General features: G+C 39.1%; 1 protein-coding gene across 1 annotated transcript; it reads right to left on the bottom strand.

Moving 5' to 3' along the window:
• Positions 1-72: 72 nt before the first annotated feature.
• Positions 73-18,888, bottom strand: LOC117255864 (uncharacterized). The gene is made up of 11 exons (XM_078166589.1): positions 18,676-18,888; positions 18,350-18,451; positions 17,999-18,260; positions 9,114-9,272; positions 6,697-6,836; positions 4,742-4,831; positions 4,410-4,502; positions 3,582-3,674; positions 1,502-1,650; positions 1,272-1,372; positions 73-914 (listed from the first exon to the last, which is right to left on the bottom strand). Exons 1-11 carry the CDS (start codon positions 18,857-18,859, stop codon positions 767-769), a joined length of 1,521 nt encoding a protein of 506 aa, XP_078022715.1. The 5' UTR covers positions 18,860-18,888; the 3' UTR covers positions 73-766.
• Positions 18,889-19,296: the final 408 nt, after the last annotated feature.

The following is a 19,296-nucleotide window of genomic DNA, read 5'->3' as shown; positions in this document are numbered from 1 at the left end:
AACGATTCCTTTGCACATGAACACTAAGTCCTAAGTCTTATTGTCCAGTGAAAAATTGTAGCATGGGGGAAACTGATTATGAAACTACTGGATATGAAACAATTGTGGATTTTATTATATTTGAAACTTTCTTGGGCAAAACAAAGGGAAGAACTGCCAAACATTTTACTGACATATTTATAAACTTATTTATTCAGCAGTGAATTAAAACATGAATAACTGATGTAGAAATTAACCAGCAGACGAAAATTCACAAACTGATATATGTCCAATAGAAAATAATTTCAAAAATTTCTAAGACAAAAAACTGTGAACTGAAAAAAGGATCTGAAAGCGAATGATCAATCACAAAAACATAAAAAGTGAGAAATACAAATTGAGGGGATGTGATTAAAGTTATTTAAAAAGTGAACATTAGTCATGACAAGATGTGACTCCAGTCCTCGCTTCATAAAGAGCACTCTGCTTTCTCTGTGGGCACTAGATACTGTCATTGGATGTCAACTGTGAACTGCAAAACGGTCCACTATGTAACTTCCATTCAGATGTTCCCCTAATGCAGCTTGAGCACGAGGTCAGATCGTACTGCGTGGTGCTTCATACAGACATTCATTAATAATATGTTCAGTCTTCATCATTAACAGTCAAAGCAGTGAACCAAGCTGGATATTTATGTCTCGTTATTGAGACTCTTTTCATACAGCAGCTTGCTTAGCATTATGTTAGCACTGTGTTATGTGGCTGTCATGTGGGATTATATATTGAGTTATAGAGGCAATGTCTTCTCACAGATCCAGAATTTTTGGGCGTCACATGGTTCATCATTCCAGCTGTTAATTAAATAAAAGTCCTTAATTTCGGCACAGTCTTCGTCTCTGTCTGGAGCACCATTTGGCTCATGGTAGGTCCAGTAGCTGAAACCCCAAACAAAATATAAGCCTTTAACAAATAACACATACCATAAAGCATTTAGATTATAATTTCAAACATCAAACATTTGTTCAACTGTACAACTGTTGTTTTTTGTTGTTGTTGTTGTTTCCTCTTTCCTTTTTTTTTAATCAAGGGCCGAGCAATCATTTCTCTTTTTCTCATGACCACATGCAAACACAAACTGAAGAGTCACAACAACAAACCAAAGTCATATCAAATCACATCATTATGAATATTTGATTTGGGATTTATCTGTTTTCTCGCGGTTTCCCTGAATGAGCACATCAAGCAAGAATCTGGTCACAACAAACCATGGCAATGAAAAAGTATATGTAAACCTTGTAGTCAGCGGTGTCCCATCCACCCATTTCCATGTCCCCTCTGTTTCTCTGTCAGTCAGTCCAATCCACAGGACTGTCTGGAAACCTGCAGTAAACATCTTGAAAGAAAGAAACATTAATCAATAGATATGAAACATATACAGCGTTAGTCTATCCTCCACCTCAGTGACCTCACATTAAGCCTTCTTTACTCTTTCACAGATTCATACTCATACACACACACGCACCTGTTCTTCTCTGCTGTTGATAATAATCAGGTCTGCACCTCTTTGCACACAGTCGTCTCTACTGTCCTTCCAGGTTTTCATGTCTGAGGAAATGTAGTAGAAACTACCACTGAAATACTTCCATCCTAGTTGGGAGTAGTGATCACCTGCTGTTAATAAAAATAAGAAATATAATACGTGATTAATATCTTTTGATAATATCTATTCACAAAAATATACAGATAGTCAAAAGAGGCTAAAGAACCTGTCTTAATCAATCATCTCATGCCAAGATCATCTCATAATGAGGAAATATAAATCTCTCCATTCTGAGATACGAGTCTCATATTTATAAGATAGATCAGAATTACAAGATTAGAGCTGCGAAGTGGGCAAACATCTTATCATTTAGGATAGACTGTAGACATCTGTGAGTTGATCACTGTTGAGCAGTGAGTCTTTATTCCAAACAAGTTTTCATCAAATTATTAAACCGAAAGAAATACTTCACTAGGTTAACTGGTGACTCTAAATTGTCCGTAGGTGTGAATGTGAGTGTGAAACGTTGTCTGTCTCTATGTGTCGGCACTGTGATAGTCTGGTGACCTGTCCAGGGTGTACCCTGCCTCTCGCCCAATGTCAGCTGGGATAGGCTCCAGCCCCCCCGCGACCCTCAAAAGGATAAGCAGTTAGAAAATGGATGGATGGATGGATGGAAATACTTCACCCCCCACATGACAGTTTGTACATCAATTACTAACCCCATGTTAGAATACAAAAAGGTGAAAATTCCTGATGAACTGACGTAAAGGGGGGGCACAGTTAACAACAGCAAAACTATGTCAACTATTTTGGATTCTTTGTTCACCATGGAGACATGTGAGAAAACTTCTTCACAAATTCAGTGTAACACAGGGTGAGTGAAAGACATACATTACCAAAGTATTCCATTTCTTTACACTGACCAGGTGCATGCAACAGATAGAATTCAGTTTGTGTAAATATTTATTGAATGTGAATTTATAGACCACTTCAGTCTTCACAGTGTGGCATTGTTTTCTTTGTTGTTACCTGTTATAAATGAATGATAACTGTAGAAAGTGAATGTGTAGCAGCAAGGTGTATATAGTATAGGGTTTGGGACACCTCAGGCATGTTCCCTGACCATTCCTGCACAAATGTATTGTATGTACATCAGCCTAAAGAGCTCTTCTGGTGCCGGCTGACACATAAGCCCTTTCTAGATAGGAATTGTGCAAATTTGCAGGAAAGCCCAATCAGTCTTTTTCAGCATTGGCAGTATAAAAACAAAATCGGGGAGTGCAGCAGAATGCCGCCTGCCTACTTTTGTTCATACAGAATGTGCCTTTTTCAGGGCAATGGAGGGCGTGAGCAAGTAACAAAACTCGTGTGGCTCAGCGTGTGACATAAACAGTGACGTGGGAGGGAAGCCGCGGCTGGTCAGGCGGTGATAGTCAGCCGGCAATTCTCTCGTAAATCGGCCCGTTCTTCACCGTTCCTGTCATCTGATGGTTAATGGCCTCTTCGTTTGCGAGGGCAAGAAGGGCGCGCAATTCCTTGTCTCCCCAGTTGCTCATCTTTACAGTGTCAGGTTTGCGTTTCCCTCTTGCTACTAGCTGCTTGCTAATTCCTGCTATCAGCTGTTTCCTGTTTATCCACCGCCAGTGGCTCGCACGTGCGGCGTCATCAACAGCTCCTCCCACAAATCTTCAACAGCCCCTCCCGTGGTGGAAGGCCGCCTCGGTCTGTTTAAACTAAAAGGGTTCCACCAATATAACTACCCTATGAGGCAGAAAATTGGGCACCTCGGATCAACTCCCCATTCCGCCTCTGTGTGTCTAAACGCTCGCAGCTGGCCGGCAAAACGGCCCAACATTCGCGGAAAATCTGGCAGTGTAAAAGGGGCTATAGAAACCTCCTGGCAATAAAATAATAACATTTCCACATGCCAAAATTGTTGCGGAAGGGATGCCCTTTTTTTTCACTTGAGCATCTGCTCCACAAAATGTCTGTGCACGGCACTGCCGAGGCTAATCTAAGGCCTGATTATTAGTGTAACTACTTTTATCCTCAAACTTACTGATTTGAATCAGCTTCCTCTTCAGCTCGTCTCTCTCTTCAGTCACGTTCTTGCAAATGGTCTCAAAGTCTTGTGTCTCGTCATCAGAACTGCCTGAAAGAGCAAAAAGACTTACATAACAATTCTGCAAAGAAAAAGCTAGATTCAAACAAGAGGTCATTCTCAGCTGCACCAAAATCATTTTACCAATATAATTACGTAACTGCTCCTCTCTCACTGGTTGTCTGGATTCACATCTGCTTGACAAACACACACAGCATAATATAGCTACTGGTGAAGGGGGACAGGAGGTTGGCATAAGCAGACCAAAGAGCGCAGGAGGAGGAGTTCAGACAGGTAGGGGGGAGCCAGGTTGTGGAGAGCTTTGAAAGTGATGATGAGTTTGAAGTGGATACGCTGGGGGACGGGGAGCCAGTGGAGGTTATGAAGGACGGGGGTGATGTGGTCACGGTTGCAGGAGTGTGTGAGAAGACGAGCAGCTGAGCTCTGGATATACTGTAGTTTCAAACCGTAGAGGAGACTGTTGCAGTAGTCCAGTCTGGAAATAGTGGATGAGAGTGTCTGCAGTTAAAAAGGAGAGTGATGGACGGAGATTGCCGATGTTTCTGAGATGAAAGAAGGCTGTTTTGGTGATGTGTTTGATGTGTTGGTCAAAGGAGAGGGTTTGATCAAAGATGACTCCAAGGTTATGGACATGGGGGGAGGAGAGCACAGTGCAACCGTCGATGGAGAGGGAGAAGTTATGGGTGGTTTGATAAGAGATTTGGGACCAGCAATGCACACTCCAAGGCCTAATTAGTAATGTAACTATTTCGTCTTTAAACGTACTCATCTCAATCAGCTTCCTTTTCAGCTCATCTCTCTCTTCAGTCAGGTTTTTTAAAATGGTCTCAAAGTCTTTTGTCTTACAATCTGAACTGTCTGAAAAAGCAAAAAAAAAAATTTAGATGACAATCCTGAAAAAAAAAAAAACAACTGGATACACCTTCATGTCAAGCAAGCGGCAATTTTGTGCAGAGAGGTCATTTTCAGTGCACCAAAATAACAGCAAACCAACAACGTAGATTGTAATTGTAATTATTCCTCCGATCAGATGGTGATTTTCAGTATAAATCTGGAAACAGAGAGTTGAAGTGCAAAAACAATTTAAAACAACTCACAGAGAGCAAGACGCAGGGAAACGTTGAGAGCAGCTTGAAGGATACACAGCAGTCCAAAGCTCACAGCAACCGCTCTGTACAGTTTTCTCTCTGTGCAGAAATCACACACACACACACACACACACACACACACACACAGAGAGACATCACATATCGTTGCTTTGTCAGTGGCCTTTCATGTCTACATGTTACATGCATCTGCTGTTGACATTCCAGGACATTCTACCAACACCGGGCTGTCAACAAAAGCACATGGTTAGGTTCAGCATTTGGGAAGTGAACACCACGCTCCTGTGTGAAAGTCCAGGGTTTGTTCAACCCAGGGGCGTAAATATAGAGAAGGCAAACCAACCTCCGTCATTGTTTCCGCTTTTTTCTTTTGTGAAATAGTCAGTAGAAATATATTACAAAATGAGATGTTAATTTTACATAAACTATACAAATTGTTCAACAAATATTTCCTATTTTATTTGGTATTTTTGTCATATAGAGATTTGCAGTGACGATTGGTAATATGTATGCTGATGTTGTCCAGTGCTATAAATGCTATAAAATTTACGGTAGCTGTTTCGAAGCAAAATCTGGTTTGTCCTAACAGTGTGCACTGGGGCCTATCTCAACTACCATACACCACTGGTTGGACTGACCCCCCTACAGAGACTTTCCAGCTCCTTATGTTGTTTTCATCAGCATTTCAATCTGACGCTGTCCATAGGCATATGAGACTGATGCTACAGATGCCGTAACAACGTAACAACATGAAAGATTACATCAGGCCTCGTTACATAGTGATGCTGCCCAGCCACATATCATACCACTGAGAAAGGTGGCTTTTGGAGGTGGGTGTCTGAAATCAGTGACAAAGCTCCAGTATTTAATGACTTCAACATGAGAACGGGCTGGTCATTATCAGGGTGCTTCATAATAATAATGATAATAATAATAATTGTGTTCTTTGAGTATAGAAATGCAAAATGACTTTGAGGCAGAAACTCCAACTGCATGACCTAATAAATATCTTTCTGTATTTTCTAGGTAATTAAAGAGTTAGAGTTGGTGAGAAATCATTTTATGAGGATCATTTTACTCCTGTGTTCATGCTAACAATAACTTTTTTGGGTCTTGTCTCACAAGACCTGCCAACCATCTGTGCTTTGCCTTGTTTTGTAATGTATTTATAGGTGGTGCCATATCGTGTGTTCCAAGCAATAAATGAGCATTTTATAAATGCAGTAAAAGTCTACAGCAGTAGCGTAACAGTCATATGCCTATTTGCTTTTTCTCAGAGTTAGATGAAAGGACTGATATCAAACTCGTGTAGCACAGAGATGGGTCAGGATGTGAGAAACAGCTAACTTGATACTGTCAAACTTCAAAATTGTGTGTCCCAACACTTTCAAAGCTGTATTTGGTTAATTTCCTCCAAACACAAACTGAAATCTAAAAGTTGGTGGTCATATCAGGAGTTACGTGCTTGTTTGCTGTTGAACACAGTATATTGATATATATTGAGTGGAGGAGTTAAGCAGGTTTTCTCCTGTTTGAATTATTTTCTCACAGAATTTTGAGTAGTTGCATTGTTGTGCACACACTAATATACCCAGAAAAATGTAGTACAACTTAGTGTCTATGGGACTGAAGGTCACTGAGGATGTAGTCAGGCTGAATTCAGATAAATCTCCTGTGTCCTCTGTTAACATATAAATAAAAGTAAATATTATACTCATGTCACATCCAATGAAAGTAAGCACAGCATTACAGAGGATTTTTATTATCTAATAAACAGCTTTTCTGTGCATTTTCTTTTTAATTTCCATATATATTGAGCACTTTGAAATATACGTTACAAAGTTCTACAACTTTTTGTGCCAGAAAACATTAATGTCTATATAGCTGTTGGCTTTCATTCTTCAAACTGAACATTAAAACTACAGTTGGATTGTAGGAAATCTTACCAGGCACTGCAGCAGTCATTTCAGTGTCTATACCTTCAAGATCCACTGTGAACTCAGCTTTGTGGACACTCCTCGCCATATTTTGCACACTAGATGGTTCTGATGTATTTCTCAAGACAGCCACTATCAGAGATCTGCTTCTTCTTTTTAATGTTCCTCTCTTAATATTCTGAAACCACTTTTTTGTTCTTCCTCATTTTTCAGTAACCAGTCTAATCTATGTCTCATTTATCCTGTGGTACGCTCAGCGCTTCTCAAAGACACAGCCCTTTCCAACAGGGAGCTAAATTAAAAGAGAAGCTTTTCTGTGGTTTCTTCAAAGCCAGACTCCATCAACAAAAATTTTACCTCACTGAACATGGTAGATGCTGCTCTACCGCTGCCTTGAGAGGTAGTTTGTCTTATTGTGGGACTGCAGTGAATCCAAACTATACCTTTAACACACGTCAGTGCTATATTCAGTGACTGTGGTGCAGAAATTATACATTAAAGCAACATAAAACAATTTAAAAGTGACATTAACGTTGCCCTTGTCACTATGTTGCAATGGATATTTACAAAATTGTGTTGTCACTTTAGTTACGTAAAAGGATTATCTTATCACCCAATCCGCTAACTGACATTGTTCAACTGGAAGATGAATAATTTCTGTTATCTGAGTACTTCTGCTCTGACGCACACAAGGACAGATCCTGACCAAATATAGACTCATTGCACGAATTACCAACCCAGAAAAGGATGTTGTTATTGTGTGACATAGGAGAAGCAGAACAGCCAGAGATACATTTTCTCCTATACTCTTTATGTAATAAACTGTAGGAAACAACAGAGTTATCCCAACTATCCTGATCTGACAATAGAGAGAGAATGATATACCTACTGAGGAAAAAATAAGTTATCAGAACAGTTAAAGGTAAAAAAAAAAAAAAAAAAGACTTTTCAAGACTGGAGATGATGTACTCCCTAAAACTAAGCAGATGTATAGAATGTCTATTTGAATGTCTATTTAAATGTAGGTTATTGAAATAAGTATTTTTTAATTATTATTTCTGCCTTTTAAAAAAACAAATGGTCAGGATTCGAAACAAAGTATCACAGTTAGACAAAGAAGATGTATCCAAAATTAAGAAAGAAAGATTTCATCAAGATAATATCTGTAAAGGAAGTGAAAACATGAAGTGAAATTACAGCATACTGTCCAGACCATGACCATGGGAACTTTGCATCAACACTGATGCTTCGGTATAGATAGGAGTTACTCAAATATGCATACATTGTCCTGTAATATAGTACTGTATTTGAATGATGATAGTGAGAAAAGGTCAAAGGTTAACTAATAGTTAAGCCAAGAAGAACAAGGTTGTACATTGTGTTATCCATCATGTTAGGATGGCAAGTTATAGATACCTATTTTGAGTGTTGCCACATTTAAAGGAGGTGTGAGAAGTTGTTCATCATAGTAGAGCGGTGGAGATATACTGTAGTTGCTGTAGGTGTACAGTTGGAAGGATAACATGCACAGGACTTTGAGCCAGGAAACAAGTGTCCATGTCCTGTGTGATACTAAAAGTAAACACTGAGCTATTTTGTCACGTCAGGCATTAGTCACATAAGTCTACTTACATGAGTCTAACAACTACCACAATCTTTTCCTAACCAAGAAGTTTTGTTGGCCAACTCCTTGTTAGTCATGTGAGTCAACTTATGACACACCGCCAACCTCTTGTGCATCAAGGCTGTGTTTGTGTGAGAGGATTACAGGCACAGGTAAGATTTGTTACTATGTCCTAATTCATGTCGATATTCCCTAAATTTTGTCATCCTGTTATTGTGGAGCATCATGATGTCAGCCCTCTAAAGACATCATCCACATCACCACAACATTCATACACATATTCATGTCAACACAGACTAATAACATGCTGCTGATCTTTCTCAATGCTGTGATTAGAGGATCAATATTATATTGATTTTAATATATATATTGCTGCATTTGTGGGGCGACCTCTAGCTTACCTGGCAGAAGGTGCACCGGATATAGGCTGTGTCCTTTGCAGCTGCCCAGATTTGATTCCATACTGCGGCCCTTTGCTGCAGGTCATACCCCACCTTTCCTGTCAGTCCTCAGCTGTACCATCAATTAAAGCTGCAGTTGGAAATAAGCTTTGATCTCTCTGTATTCTTCATAGGAAAAGACAGAAACCATGACCATTTACCAAGAATTCTAACATGAATTTATTCGAACAACTAATAGTGGACATCTTCTTTAAGAAACACTAGTCTTTTGTGACTGCAGACTAAACTGAGTGAAAGAAAAAGAAAAATATGACTAAATGGATGTAAGTCATGTTTGCACATATCAGATTCCATTGCAAATTAAACATTTAAGATCTACAAACTTAAGTCAGTGAATTGACCTCAGAGTCCCCAGTCTACAGAACGGTCTCTCCAGAAAACCACACAACAGCTTCACTCCTGAATCAAACAGGTCGTTGTCACTCAGCTCCAGCTCTCTCAGATGGGAGGGGTTGGACTTCAAAGCTGAAGCTAGAGAAACACAGCTAATCTCTGACAACCTGCACCAACACAGTCTGAATAAAGAAAAAATAAATTTTAGAAAATTGACACCGCAGGATGCAGGTTACGAACTGTAAAATACAAAAAGTGAAAAAGAGCTCTCGCTACTATTAATGAAAATGTGCCACTAATAAATTCATAGTTACTTCACTTCAAATTTTGCCAGCCTCACCAGTAACTCTATCTATACAATCTCATGTTGTGCAGCCAAAAGCAAATAAAAATCCACAGAAAGTGATTTAACATTTGACTTAAGATCCCCAAGGAAAACATAAAGCAGCATTAGAAGACTGTACTGCTTGTCTTTGATCAAGTTCAACTCCCTGAACGAAAGCTGAAACACTGGACTGACATCTTGGTTTTCCAAACCCTCTGCCTAGTCCAGAGTGAGTGAGAACTTCTGCAGTGAGAAGGTTTGTCCAACACCAGCAACGCCGCTCATCAAAACAACTTCCAGTTCTTGATTGGAGTGTCATGGAAGGACTTCATCTTAGAGGCTGTCTCAAGCTGCTTTATTTCATATTGGGTATTAACCTCTTTGCTCTGTCCCTCTGTGATGTAGAGCTCAGTGTAGATCCTGCTGAGGAGAGTTTTACCTCTGCCTCATCAGTTCCTTCAGTCACTCATTTGCATCTCCTGCTCAGACTCATCTTATGTTCATCTTAAACCTCCTGCAGACATACTGAAAAGTCAAAAAAAAAAGTGAGCCACAACCACAAAAATTCGACAATCTGGTGAATTATTGCATTACAATGAAAAAAATATATATTAAAACAGATGGATTACTGAATGGGTCTATCAAGTACAAACCCAGGGGCCCAGATGGTCAGGGGCCCCCCGGAGTTCACCTGAAAAATGTCACTCAAACTAACATGTACTGACCAGCAAGCACCAAAATTACTTCTCAAAGACACACAAAATAACCACAAACGGCATAAAACTACAAAATGTTTGTGCGTCTTGCTCCTATGTAGAAGAGGTGGTTGAACCTTATGCATATCTGTGCCCAGGGGCCTGTTGTCTCATAATGTCCATGACTAGAAGAACATATAAATGAGTAAAGTTTATAAAATCCAGCTTCAGGGAGAGCACAGAAATGCTCCTGTGTCTCTCAGCCTCTGACTGTGTGTCAGTGCACATGTTTTAGGTAACACTTTACAATAAGGTACACAAAATTAAAGTAGTTACTGAGGAACTAATGAGTAACTAATGAGGAATTAATGAGTAGTTACTGAGGAACTACGGTACACAAAATTAGAGTAGTTACTGATGAACTAATGAGTAACTAATGAGGAACGAATGAGTAACTAATGAGGAACTAATGAGGGACAAATGAGTAGTTACTGAGGAACTAAGCTACACAAAATTAGAGTAGTTACTGGGGAGCTAATGAGGAACTAATGAGGAACTAATGAGTAGTTACTGAGGAACTACGGTACACACAATTAGAGTAGTTACTGATGAACTAATGAGGAACTAATGAGTAACTAATGAGGAACGAATGAGTAACTAATGAGGAACTAATGAGGAACAAATGAGTAGTTACTGAGGAACTAAGCTACACAAAATTAGAGTAGTTACTGGGGAACTAATGAGGAACTAATGAGTAGTTACTGATAAACTAATGGAGAACTAATGAGGAACTAATGAGTAGTTACTGAGGAACTACGGTACACAAAATTAGAGTAGTTACTGATGAACTATTGAGGAACTAATGAGGAACAAATGAGTAACTAATGAGGAACTAATGAGGAACAAATGAGTAGTTACTGAGGAACTAAGCTACACAAAATTAGAGTAGTTACTGGAAAACTAATGAGGAATGAATGAGGAACTAATGAGGAACGAAAGAGTAGTTACTGAGGAACTAAGCTACACAAAATAAGAGTAGTTACTGAGGAACGAATGAGGAACGAATGATGAACTAATGAGTAGTTACTGAGGAACTAAGGTACATAAAATTAGAGTAGTTACTGAGGGACTAATGAGGAACTAATGATGAACTAACTATTAGTTAATGGTCAGTTCCTCAGTAACTCATGATCAAATTTCAGAGTAGTTAATGAGGAACTAACTATTAGTTAATGGTCAGTTCTTCAGTAACCCCTGATCAAATTTCAGAGGAGTAGCTACTGAGGAACTAACGAGGAACTAACTATTGGTTAATGGTCAGTTCTTCATTAACTCATGATCAAATTTCACAGAGGGGTTAATCACGACTTAATAATTAGTGAACTAGTTACTTCATCAGTACAGAATCATTACTCAATAACCCGTCCATTAGTTAACCTTTTTATGTCCAAAAGTAAAGTGACACATAATGAGTAGTCTTTCATTACATTATCATCATCTTTACAATTAGTTCATTAACAAATAAAATCACAGACAGCAGGATTCTTGAGAAGAGTTTAATTAATTATTTTTAGACCACATACACATTAATATGATCATCCATGTTATTCTGTACAAGGTGCTGACACACCAAACCGACATCAAAGAACTAGCGGCAACAAAAGCCAACTGTTGCATCGTCTACGTCGCCTCACGTCACCCTGTGTCAGCTGCATTTGAACACACCACAAAGACTACACCCAACGCTTGAAACTGTTACTCATTTATTTTGGCACTGCCCCATTGTCAAAAGACTCTGGAGTGATATTTGTAATTTTATTGCGGACAATATTAAAAAATAATTTAAGCTGTTTTGGAGGGATGTGCTGTTTGGACTTTTTGACTTTAACAGAAATATGGCAAAACCCATTGAAAGATTTATTATTAATCTCATCTTACTTTTGGCAAGATTTCACATTCACAAATGTAAGTTTACACATAGAAAACATTTTATATTTTTAATATTTTCTTGTAAACTCTTATCCCCCCTGGCCCCTGTTATATGACATATATGTGTAATGTTGAAGATCTGCATTCTGTAAACTTCCTGTCTTAAATAAAGTTGTGGGGGAAAAAAAAGACTACGTCCGACGGCCAAGTAGCACATACGTTCTGCGCCTGCGTGAAAGGAAATAACGCAAAAAGGGAAACCGGAAGTCCGTTGAATGCATGAGATCAACAAAGTAGCGTGGAATGACAGAGTGATACATCCTGTCAGCCGAGGGGTTTCCTATCTGTGCAGCCGAGCACCGCAGCGCTTCCACGGACTATTACATCCAGACACTCCCCGTGTTTCCTCCACAGGCTCCACTTCACTCAACTTCACTCAGCTGCCCGACAAATCCGCTGCTTCTTCCCACTTTAACCTGAATAACAAACCAGGGCTCGGTGCTCCGGTTGGATCCAAACGGAGAGCCGGGGCTAACGTTAGCTGGGAAGCTAGCAGAGGCTAACTGGCTGCTTCCCTCCGGTCATGCTGCGGCTAACGCTCCGCTAGCCGCTCCCAGCTAGCTCCGGTTTGTTATTGAGGTTAAAGTGGGAAGAAGCAGCGGATCTGTTGGGCAGCTGAGTGAAGTGGAGCCTGAGGAGGAAGCACCGGTTAGCCCCGGTTTCACTACAGGCAGATTCGCTTGCTACAGGGAAGAGGATATAACACCTGAACAGCCAGTCAGAGGGATCTCTCTCATCGACAAGCTCCGCCGCCGACTGAACATGCTCAATCAGCCGAAAATTTGGAATGAATGATGAACTAACTATTAGTTAATGGTCAGTTCTTCAGTAAGTCCTGATCAGATTTCAGAGGAGTAGTTACTGAGGAACTAATGAGGAACTAACTGTTACTTAGTCATTACCTACCTTTTTTGTGTACCCTAAAGTAAAGTGAGACATCAAAATGAGTAGGTAATGAGTACTGAATCACTACCTACTCATTTTGATGTCTCACTTTACTTTAGGGTACACAAAAAGAGTAACTAATGAGTAGGTAATGATTCAGTAATCATTACCTAATCATTGTGATGTCTCACTTTACTTTAGGGTACACAAAAAGAGTAACTAATGAGTAGGTAATGATTCAGTAATCATTACCTAATCATTGTGATGTCTCACTTTACTTTAGGGTACACAAAAAGAGTAACTAATGAGTAGGTAATGATTCAGTACTCATTACCTACTCATTTTAAAGTGAGACATCAAAATGAGTAGGTAATGAGTACTAAATCATTACCTACTCATTTTGATGTCTCACTTTACTTTAGGGTACACAAAAAGGGTAGGTAATGATTAAGTAATAGTTAGTTCCTCATTAGTTCTTCAGTAACTACTGAAATTTGATCAGGAGTTACTGAAGAACTGACCGTTAACTAATAGTTAGTTCCTCATTAGTTCCAAATTTGTTTCATAGTAACTACTTTAAATTTTGTGCACCTCAAACAACTGTACTGTGAACAACGGTGTGATCAGTATACAGTACTTTACACGCAGCCCCCATGATAAATTCTTTAAGCTTAGCCTACCTAAAATGTGACACACTATCATATTTATTTCTAAGGCATCATCGTACAGAATAACATGGATGGTCATATTAATGTGTATGTGGTCTGAAAATAATGAATAAAACTCTTCTCAAGAATCTTGCTGTCTGATTATTTTTGTTAAGGAACTAATTGTAAAGATGATGATAATGTAATGAAAGACTACTCATTATGTGTCACTTTACTTTAGGACATAAAGAGGTTAACTAATGGATGGGTTATTGAGTAATGATTCTACACTGATGAAGTAACTAGTTCACTAATTATTAAGTCGTGATTAACCCCTCTATGAAATTTGATCATGAGTTAATGAAGAACTGACCATTAACCAATAGTTCATCATTAGTTCCTCATTCGTTCCTCATTAGTTCCTCATTTGTTCCTCAGTAACTACTCTAATTTTGTGTACCTTAGTTCCTCAGTAACTACTCTAATTTTGTGTACCTTAGTTCCTCAGTAACTACTCAGTAGTTCCTCATAAGTTCCTCAGTAACTACTTCTCTGAAATTTGATCATGAGTTACTGAGGAACTGACCATTAACTAATAGTTAGTTCCTCATTCGTTCCTCATTCGTTCCTCATTAGTTCCTCAGTAACTACTCATTAGTTCCTCATTAGTTCCTCAGTAACTACTCTAATTTTGTGTACCTTATTGTAAAGTGTTACCCAGTATGTTTATATCTTCTTGTGTAGTCATGTTTTTTTATATTGAACAAAGCCGCTAACAAAGCACTGCAAATTTCTGTGACAAATTCACTCAGTGACAAGTTCATCTGCTACAGCTGCTTCACTGATAAAGCTTCCTGTTGGTGGACAAATTTCATGTGATGTAGCAGAAGGAAATGTTGAGTTTACGTCAGCAGTAAGTTTATTCATTTAGAGGCTACAAACGTAGCCACAGCTGAACACAGAGCACAGAGGCATGTGTTGAATCAGATACGCCACAGACAAGACTTTGGTTTGAGAGAGGAGGCCATCTCAGATTGACCATACCAAGCTGAGTCACAGCAGTTCAGCTCAGTTTGTCCTGCTGTGGAAGCTGTATTCATGACTTGGCATGTGGCACACAAAACAGCAAGGGACAAAGTGAACAAGCACACGCTGAAAACTGTAGCTTACAAGCTGAGGACGGATTGTGTTGTATCTGGTGCTAGCTCACATAGCACCATGAGCTAGCTAATGTTACAGCTCAGCAGAGGAGGATGCCATTAATGTGTAAATCTTGGCACGAGCCTCTAATCCATGAGTAGATGCATGCTTCCTTCTGCCCAGTGATGCAGTTGGCGGGTGTTGTTCATTGGAGAGAAATAGTTCCTACATGAAACTGCTCACAACAATGTCTGCGGATTATCTTGACCAACCGGGTCATGATTTCTGGAAAGAGACATTGCTGTTGGGTTTTTTGTTTTGTTTTTTCTTTGTTTTTTTTGTTTTGTTTTCTGGCACATTGAACACCACAAGCTGTGTGCCATCTAGTTCCATAATATTAAAGAGAAGGCAGAAATCTCAAAGGTGGATATTTCCAACATTCAACAACTCACACCAAAACAATCTAGATTGATAAACAGCACTAAAGATATGAAGAAAAATATGTATTTTTGATTTTGGGGGCTGAGTGTCTGTATTTTGACCACTCAGTTTATCATAGACTTATTATAGGAGCTGGGGTTGAAATTTCAAAATTTAAAAAAAGGAAAAAAATCACACATTTGCCAAAATGTACAGCATCTGCATTAACACAGCCAAAATGATCATAGAAACAAATGAAAAAGTTGAAAATGTCCCTGTAAGGCACAAGGGTTAAGTGTTCTCAGACATTATGACATCAGCAGACAGATGTACAAACTTACTTTGTACAGTACTAGACTGACTGACTGACTGCAGTCCATGTCTTTTTCTGGATCTTTCTTCGCACAGGGGACAGGAGGAGTATTCTGATGAACCAGACTGGTCCCAGTATGAGCTGATGTACTGTCTGCAGAACCAGTGTCCACAGCTGGTAGAGACTGGTTGCCGCAGGACAGCTGCTCCTCCACAGAAATACCACTCCTCTTCCTCTTTCTGTGAAGACATTTCTTTATAACTAAAATAATAAAGAAATGACTTTTTTCAACAACAATCAACAAATAAAATAATTTGTTGATTGTTGCTGAAAAACGTCAGGATTTGGCCAACACTGTCTAGAATCTAAGATGTTCCTTTTATCTTATGTGTCCTGCTTCCATAAACACCTTTTGAACTGCTTTTATTATCTGTCTGTTCAACATTTAGTAATATGACTGTATTTTGTATTGATCCAAACTCAAAACTTTCTGCAGCTATTTCACAGAGAAAGTCTTCCATTAAAAAGATTCTGTCCTTTACATCCGTTAATGTTATACACTTCACCTGTCAGTGGTTTTAATCTTGTGGCTGATCAGTGTATACAGTAGCTCTGCTCTTAGCCAGCACTATGCCAACTATGAAACATTGATACAAAAACCTTAGCCAATGCTTGACTCATGCAGAAATGTGTCAATACTTAAACGATGATGTAGAAGGAGGAAAAGTTAGTTCCTGAAATTGATTGTGAAATTATTGGATATGGAACAACTGTGGATGTGATCATATTTTATTCTTTATTGAGCAAAGTATTTTTTAAAAAAATATGGCAAAACATAGTAACAAAGCAGTGGATTACAATATGAATAACTGACTTAGACACAAAGCATTTTTAATTTCTTTATTCAGCAGATGATACACACACAGACACATATAAAATATAAACATCTTGAGATATGATCATCTGTTGACATAACTGAATTAAGAGTGAACCATAATGTTAGTGCAGTCTTAGCAATTTTAGTTGAAACTGGGAAATGCAAACTATTTTCATGTATTATATAGTTGCCTCCTGGGATTTTACATTGAGTTACACAGGCCATGTCTTCTCACAGATCCATGATTTTTGCTGGTAACAGGAGTCATCATTCCAGCTGTTTTCCAAATTATAATTCATTATTTCTGCACAGTCTTCATCTCTGCCAAAATGATTTCCATTTGGTTCACCAGAGGCCCAGTAGCTAAAACACAAAAACAGAACTTTTTAATTGAAAGTGGCTGGCCCCAGCACATCATGGCAATACAAAAGTAAAGTATTGTGTAAACCTTTTAGTCAGCAGAGTCCCATCCACCCATCTCCATTTCCCCTCTGTCTCTGTGTCAGTCAGTCCAATCCACAGGACCTTTTGGAAACGCCTTACGAATTCCTTATTTATAGAAAAAAGCGTCAACATACTTCATATGTAATAGTTTCATTCTGTCATCCACTTCTGCAACATTGCAATTATTCAGTTTTTCGCTTTCTTTTTCCCACTACATCTCACACACAGATTCACACACACACACACACACACACACACATAAAGACACATACCTGTTCTTCTTTGCTGTTAATAATCACCAGGTCTGCACCTCTTTGCTGACAGTCACTTCTGCTTTGTTGCCAGGGTGCCGTCGTAGAAGAAATGTAATATAAACTACCTCTGAAATATGTCCATCCTTGTTGGGGATAGCAATCTGTTTTAAATTGGAGAGGGGGGAAACACAATTTTTCGGTTGTTACAGGTTAAAACACGCTCTGTGAATATTAGAGATTGTATGAACTTATTTCCATTAGGACAGCATAGAGTACAGATAATGTGGAGAACACAGTGTAAGCACTGATTTTGAAAGCTGACACTTGATTAAATGGGCTCTGGTAGTGGCTATCAAGATATGATTTAGTACAGTGACTAGTATGTGTGTTATTACAGAATCGACAATATTGCTCCGGCCACTAAATATTACAAAATCAATGAGCCTCAACCGCTAAATGCTTCAGTACCCTTTAGCCACAGCCTTCACTGCCATGGAGAAAAAGCCATTCAGAGTGGTGAATCAGAGCCAATTCAGATGGTTTCATTGTTGCATCTGTGAACCAAATGTGACGCCAGAATGGCTGAATCAAAACCTATATCAGAATCCAGTAAAATTAAATACGCTGCAGATTGTGATGTTAGTTTTCTAGACACTGTAATTTCGGCACACACCAGGGAATTTTTAGTTCTGTGACTAGATGTTTCTTTCTGTCTGAGTTTGAAAGAAGAGATCTTAGCAGACCTCTGCAGCCTGCTCCTTATCTTTGCTTTAGGCTAGCGGCTCAATCCTACTTTAGCTGCTACTAGTATAACACACCTGGATCTCTGACTGAACCATTGGTTCAGTTGTTTCATCATGAAGAAGAGTGATTACTGTAAGGGAGGACTAACTAACCTTAAAGCTTTCTATGAAGATCATTTATCTTTTCGGTCATGTCTTCAACTCCTTTAAGGAGCCGGTCTCGTTCGTCAGCCAGGATGTTGTAACTGGTCTGTAACTGGTCTCGTTGTGTTGCCACATTGTTGTAACTGGTCTGTAACTGGTCTCTCTCCTTAGTCAGGTTGTTGTAACTGATCTGTAACTGGTCTCTCTCCATAGTCAGGTTGTTGTTATTGTTGTGAACCAGGACCAACTCCATTTTCCACTCAGAGTTGCTTTTGGTGACTGTTGTACACATAAACAACAAACAAATTAAGAAAATCTGTTAATCAGCATCACCTGCTCAGTGTTTATCAGCATGCTGAAATACTCACACAGGCAAACCAGAGTTATGAGTCCAGTCAGAAGGAGAAGACACAGCAGACTCAGACACACTGCAGCAGCTCTGCAGGGGCTCTTCTTCACATCTGCAGCACCTGAGGGGGGAAGTCACAACGCCTGTTTGTCATGTGTTTGTTCATTAATGTGAAACCAAATTAAATTAACTCATTCACATATTATTGTTCATGTTTTAGCCAGACAAAATGCACCAAACACTATCTGAATGACTTTTTGATTCACATATTCACATTAACATGTAGTCAACATCCTGTTACAGTATGCGTATACACATAACAACCTGTTTGCATGTGTTCATTACCTGAGGGTGCAGGTCCAGTTCTGTTTGGCTCCAGACTGTGGATCATCACATTTTGATAAATACTTTCTGTACTGTTTTCCAAACTCTTCCTTTTGTGAGGATAACCTGATGGTCCCTCTTCATTGATATAGACATCCATCAGTTGATCCTTGATGTTCAGCTGTATTGACTGCAGTTTGGTCATCAAAGTCCTGATGTCTTGAGCATGTGCCTCTGAAATGACAAATGATGTTCTGAGCTGTTCTCATACGAAGCAACAAACATAGTAACACAGATGGCAATATCTTCATGTGAAACAGGAAACTGAGGGCTGCTGGGGTAAATTATTTTAGGTGACCACCTTTACCTGTTTGGCCTTGCAGCTGCATGATGATGCTTTCCATTTGGTTTCAAGCTATGTTGCAAAATCCCTGAAACCTCAAAGGGACAGTTCACCCAAAAAACAAATATATTTCATTCTCTCACCTATACAGCTATTTATCTCGTATTTAGTGTTGCCGTCTCTCCAATATAATGGAACTTGATGTCACACGGCTTGTCGTGCTCAAAGCACCAAAACAGTACATTTTAAAAACTCAACAGTAATGTCTCTTTCCAGAAATCATGACCCAGTTACTCAAG

Source organism: Epinephelus lanceolatus, chromosome 3 (genome assembly GCF_041903045.1).
Source record: "Epinephelus lanceolatus isolate andai-2023 chromosome 3, ASM4190304v1, whole genome shotgun sequence".
NCBI lineage: Eukaryota > Metazoa > Chordata > Actinopteri > Perciformes > Serranidae > Epinephelus > Epinephelus lanceolatus.
This window is presented reverse-complemented; position numbering and strand designations above follow the sequence as displayed.

Excerpts from the sequence above, each read along its gene's own strand:
- LOC117255864 (XM_078166589.1), bottom strand. The coding sequence starts at position 18,859 with ATGACCAAACTGCAGTCAATACAGCTGAACATCAAGGATCAACTGATG. Across the intron at positions 18,452-18,675 it reads AACTGGACCTGCACCCTCAG|GTGCTGCAGATGTGAAGAAG; the intron begins GTAATGAACACA and ends TTCCCCCCTCAG. Across the intron at positions 4,832-6,696 it reads AATGACTGCTGCAGTGCCTG|AGAGAAAACTGTACAGAGCG; the intron begins GTAAGATTTCCT and ends ATTTCTGCACAG.